We start from the raw sequence: 6,073 nt of genomic DNA, 5'->3' as shown, positions 1-6,073 counted from the left end.
CTTTTTGCAAAACTCTAAACTCATTCTCACTCACTAAAACGCAATTTGCACCATGATAAACTTGATGCAAAACCCTAAACACAAGAAAGCAAAAGTTAAGCACAAGTGCAACTAGGTTGTCATCGTTTACATACAATAATTCAAAACTGTTCACACTAAATATGTGAAAGTACAAAATAGAAGCCAGTTCAAAGTGCACAGATGGCATGGGTGCATCCATCAATCGGAGAGGTACGGAAGAGTGTGTATACAAGGTGGAGAAGGATGAGGAAGAGCAAGACCAAGAACAGCTACTGTGATAGACCACGTTCTTGTGTGTGGAATGACAGAGGCAGGACAAGGAGTTCAACCTAATTTGAGCAGATTTTTTGTGCCCACCAGTTGGAAAGTTCAAAAGAACAGCAAAAGAGAAGTGGAAGAGAATCTTGTGTAGAATAGCAAGACTACCACGTTAGGGTGGAAAAACCGGCCTGTGGTGACAAACTTGCCTTCTTGTCAAGGCCGGATCCACCACACAAGAGGTTTTTTTTTCCCCCGGTTGCCTGCCTGCGATGTAGATGAAGTCCTCGGATTCATGCATGTGTATGTATTCACCAAACTTAGGTCTTGCTTTTGTTTGTGTGTGTAACTTGGTGTATACTTTAAAATAGTCACCAAACGTAGGGGGTGACTTTATTTAGTGTGTGCGTTTTACAGTATTGCAAAATATTTACTATACACACTTTTTTTGTGACTACATGCACTGGACACGGTGTTCTCCATTTTTTAATGTGTCTAATGCTGGGGTTCTCAACTTTGGCCCTCGAGACCAATTGTCCTGCAGAGTTTAGCGCCAACCTTGATCAAGCTCACCTGCCTGTAACTTTGATCTTGAACAGTGGTTCTCAAATTTGTCCTGGGGACCCCCAACCACCACACATTTTGTAGGTTGGAGCTAAGCTCTGCAGGAAAGTGGATCTTGAGGGCCAGAGTTGAGAACCCCTGGGTCTAATGAATGATCTATAGCATGTATATTATTGACGCGTGTATGATTTGAAAGCTTTGAGTACAGGTGAAATGGTTTAAGCGATTGTTTGATTTTGCCAGAACAGTCAGGGGTTCTGTGAATTTAGTTTGAAGGTTTGGATTTGTGTTTAAGGTTTTGAGAAAATGAAAAATGGTTTCAAGAAATGCGTTTTAGTAATTCAGAAAACCTGAAATTATACACATTAGCTGGAAAGACACCAAGATTCACTGCATAGTAGGAATGACCTGTAGCCTGAATGCAGGTTGTGCAAAAGTACCAAGGACTGATTATAAAATTGTAATTAGACAACCATTTCACCCATTTGAAAGCACAGCCTGTGTCAGAACAGATAATTAGTTTATTTTTATTAAAACATTTTTTTAACCCAGCGCTGGGTTATATTTAACCCAGCATTTTTTAGAGTGTAGCTTACTAATTACTGTACACTACCTACTGTATTTAGTAATAGATCGATAAATAAATCTTCACAAGTGTATTGCTTTGTGGGATGTGGCATCTTGTGGTCTGCTCAATACTGGACATTGAAAACTACAGGAGGTTATGCAGAAAAAAAAAAACTATGGCCAGGGCTCGCAAAATCGCTAGCCCGACTCCCGGGGCTATTGTGTTTTCCAGTCGGGCTACCAAAATGTTAGACCACCCTGCCCGACGGGCTATATTGAACAGTGATAAAAAAAAAAAAATCCTGCCTTGATTTGCGTTGTTCACTAGCTTGTGGGGGTAAAACGGATCGTAGTTGATCGTTTGCACGCGTTTCTAAGTCTTGCCGATTTAAACATTCAAGTTTTTTTAAACCATCCATGCGCATTCGGAGCTGGGCGCACTCAAAGCACGCACAGAAAGCCGCGTTTCAGACAATGCTTGTAGACCGAATTGATTCCTCTTTCGGGTATCTTTGCATCTGAAATGAACAATTCTCAAAATAACCGTCTGGGCAAGTACACTTGTAAACAGTCAGTTATGTCTTAAGTGAACCTAAACAGTGGTGAAAAATCTCAAGTGCAACATTATATTGGATCCTTCCTTGGATCTTAAAGGGGCAGCAGCCTTAAATACCTGTTGTTCCGTAAGCGCCACCTGCTGTCAGAGTGTGACATTTGCATCTCATTCACAAAGCTAAAATCAGACCATTCTGTTTTTGCCTCAAATTATACAAATCTAAATAACATGTATTTATCATCTTTATTTGGAACGTGATTAAAATGCAGTGGTTGCCTCCGATTTTAAATGGAAAAAAGCACAGCCAAAGCATTAGTTTGTTTATATGAAGAGATTTATTGTATTTGTATTTAATTAGGGATAGGTTTTACAATTTAAAAGTTAGCTTTATTATTTGACAATTTCACAAAAATGTGCAACATTTTGTTGGAGAAATAATAAAAGGAAACCTTTGTTTATAATTTGTCTTAAATCTCATTTTGTTAAAAACAAATTGTATTGTGAAATTCGTATCGGGAATCGCAATGCATTGTGAGTCGAGTGAATCGTTACATCCCTATATGCTACTAGTTTTTGCTGTGGTATCAAATAAGTATTATTTAAATAAGAACCATATTTTTTTTACTCATCTGCAAAATGACCCGATCGGTTACTCAATCTGATAATGCAATATGATCCGAGCCATGGGTTTTGTGATCCGTTGCTTTGCACCCCTACTCTTGACTTGTTATTTGAAGAAAATCATGCCGATTTGTCTGCAGTGAAGTTCAGCCGATGTCTTTTTTTATTCGGGCTACTTAAAGGGGGTCATATGATGCCATTTTAAAGATCATTATTTTGTGTAACGGAATATGTTGACATGCTTTTGTTCAAAACACATTTTTCAAATACTGTACATTAATGTAGGTCCTCTATGGCCCGCCTCTCTCAAACACGTCGTTTTCAACGTCGTCCCCCTCCTTTGACAAGCGCAACCTGCTCTGATTGGCCAGCTGACCCAGTGCATTGTGATTGGTCGAACACCACAAGCACTCGTCGGAAATGTAACGCCCCTTACCATAATCGCAGCTTCAGCTTTCAAGTAAATATCAAGACAGTTAATAATGTCGTTAGTTTTACCATCAGTTCAAGCCCGAAAGGGCAACAGAGTCGCGTGACAGACACAGTGATGATGCCGTACACAAGCCGCGGTTAAGACAGCTGACGTGCTATGATTTCTGACAGGCCGTTCACTCTCCTGTGATGTGACCCTGTTACCCTCACACACGACGCGTTACTCTGCACAAAACTCCACATAAAATGCATTGCACAAATTCGAACATCTGGGTTGTGCGGTTCTGTTGTAAATAAATCTTAACCAATGATTCCTAATTGCATCTACTTCCGGAAGGCCAAATAAAGTGCTTTTGCACTGAAACCGAGTCTCCCTGACATGGCTGCAGCAACACAACTGCAGTTACTGAAACCAGCCTTCTTTCTTTGCGTGCACATTTGGGCGGCATTATGCTAATATTTCCACAGTGACAGATAACAGCCGTTTTAGGTAGGCGTGGCTGACTCTTAACGTTTATAAAGAATATCTCTTTGGATTTGAGACTTTAGTCTTTATGCACCAAGAGCTTGTAACACTCCAAAGAGAAAGGAAAATTTGAAATCGCATCATATGACCCCTTTAAAATTCATTTTGGGCTACCAAAATCTAAAGAATGTCTGCCCGAAGGGCTACCAGAGACTTTGAAATTGATAGCCCTGTATGCGTACTATATACTGAAGCAATACCAATAGTACATGGTACTTAAGTATACTATTCTGAGCTGAAAGAGTAGGCTAAACCTTTTCAAGGGCAGAAACATAAGTGTATTTAAAAAAAATAAAATAATTTACACTCTTTATTTCATAAAGTATGGAAAAGCATCTATTGTGGGGTCCTTACCAGTTTCACAGCGGTCCTGTTTTTGCAGAGGGGAGATGACGGCCAAAGCGTACCTGCGCTTAGGCGAGAACATTAACGGCAGTCTGCGTTTAAATACATGCATGTATCCCTTATCCGTTTCTGTATCTGCGGGGGAAAAATGCTTTAGAAACTGTCAGAAACGTTAGTAAAAAGCAACAATTGTAAAGCCAAAGTGCAGTTAAAAGCGCTCCACGTGGCTCTACGCTCGCGCTCGATCGCCTCTGGAGGAGTTGCTATGGAGACCGCGTCGCGCGCAGCAAAACAGTGACTGAAACGGCAGAGATTTAAAGACTTCACGGCTGAAGAACTTAAACATTATTGTAAGTTTTAAAGACAACTTGCTTGACATACAGTAATACTAAATGGACTACAATATAGAAGGCTTACATTAAATACGTCAGAAGATCATGAGACTCTTTCAAGAGCTCGAAATGAACACTCGACCGAGATGTGCTAAAATACAGAAAAGCTGGCTAAAACTATTAAAATACCACACTACTATACTAATACAATAATATTTTATGCTATACTACTGTATATTAAAACTGTTTAAATTATTAACCGCCTACCTGAAGGACTCTGTGCAGCGTTATGTTGAGCCATGATAACTAGCGTTAGCGTGTGTTACTGTGACTGAAAGATTGATAAGCGTTTTCAGCTAACTGATTCTTCAGCTAAATATGTTACGTGGGCCCAATTAATGAGGTTAATTGTCTTCAGCTGCATTGAAACCCGCCGCAGACGTGCTCTATATCATGCAGAGGTGTCGTTTAAGATTTCAGGAATTATGTAAAGCAGTGGGAAATAATTCATGTATTGATTTAGCTGATTAAAATGTCATTTTCATATGATTGTCTTTAAAAGTAAGTGTATTATTTGTAGCTCATGAGTCAAGCAGAGGGGCGGAGCTCTGAGGAGGAGGAAGGCTCCAGTGAGAGGGCCACGCCCATTTCTGCAATAGCTCCAGAAGCTGATTCACATCATGAACAACCTGCTGTCATATCATCAAATCCAGCCCTGCAGTGCCTGGAACAGGTAGAAGCTCTTTAAAATATTAATAATTCATTTTGTTCGTCTGTGTCTTCCCTTCCTTTAAATGGCAAAACTGGTCAAATACCGTGACACTAATGTGCTTATTACTCTGAATATAACTATTGTATATTTTGGAATGTAGCTGATCTGTACAGCGAACTCTTTCAATCTATAGTACATACAATTCACTGTTGCTTACCTGTAATGATGGTCTAGCATTGTAAAATGCAGTGATAAACGGGCATTTTTTGTGTATTCAACATACAGTATCAGAATTGAGTTGAGTACAGAAATGTGCTCAAACGAATGACTGTGTGAGAATGACCAAAATCAACTCTCAACGTTTAGATGCAGTTTTATTTGTTTAAAAAAAAACATGGATGTACCTTTAAAAGCACAAATTTAGGTGTTTGATATACAAACAGTTTCTGAAAAAGCAGGCTAAAAGCAGGCAAACCTAAACTTAATTTCAGACTGGTAAGAAAAACACATTCATCAAGGTCTGCCTGGGTGCGGGGGTCCCCCCAAAGGGGGGGGGGGGGGGTGTAGTAAACCAGTTAAACAGAAGATGGCAGTAGCACATACACAAAAACATGAAATCATAACTCAAAGACCTGGTATATTTAGACTAGATGATGGATAGCATTTTTATGTGCCTTGCAATGTTTGAAATACAAATTTATACATTTTATTTTTTAAATGAAGTTCTGTTAACGTTTGAGGATTTGTAATGAATCACAAGCTATATCTTTATAAGTCGTTCTTGAGGAAAAGTGTGTAACTGCCCCCAAAATAATAGTTTATATATATTCTTAAGTTGGTTTAGGGTGCATAATTCTTTGGCCTTATCATCATTTTGACATTTTTAAATGTTTGTCTGTAGTTTGTCGGATAGTACTCAGAAGTCAGGTTGTGCCACGTGCCCCAGAAGATCCCATCCCTCTTCCCTTTGTACTTTGTTTTGTAGTATTTGCCATTGAGGTTTGCTGACATGCATGCATCAAACCACCAGCCCGAACCGTAGTATGCCCCACAGCTCCCTGAGGGGTACATGTCATTGTCCGTGTCCGGTGTACTGAAGAACTTCTGATCATGGTTGAAGTGTTTGCTAAACTGCAGAG

General features: G+C 39.6%; 1 protein-coding gene across 2 annotated transcripts in view; it reads right to left on the bottom strand.

Annotated features, from left to right (window-relative positions):
• Positions 1 to 5,617: 5,617 nt before the first annotated feature.
• Positions 5,618 to 6,073, bottom strand: part of LOC107557300 (fibroleukin-like) — a 3,844-nt gene continuing 3,388 nt past the window's right edge. The window contains exon 2 of one of the 2 annotated variants that reach the window (XM_016240682.1): positions 5,618 to 6,073. This exon is cut by the window's right edge and continues 453 nt beyond it. In XM_016240682.1, the coding sequence (XP_016096168.1) occupies positions 5,775 to 6,073 (299 nt within the window). In that variant the 3' untranslated portion in view covers positions 5,618 to 5,774. The other variant, XM_016240683.1, reaches the window with a different exon arrangement.

The sequence above is a fragment of the Sinocyclocheilus grahami genome, unplaced genomic scaffold (assembly GCF_001515645.1).
Source record: "Sinocyclocheilus grahami isolate Dianchi unplaced genomic scaffold, SAMN03320097.WGS_v1.1 scaffold597.1, whole genome shotgun sequence".
Classification (NCBI taxonomy): Eukaryota; Metazoa; Chordata; class Actinopteri; order Cypriniformes; family Cyprinidae; genus Sinocyclocheilus; species Sinocyclocheilus grahami.
Note: the sequence above shows the minus strand (reverse complement) of the source record. Positions and strands in the feature narration are given on the sequence as shown.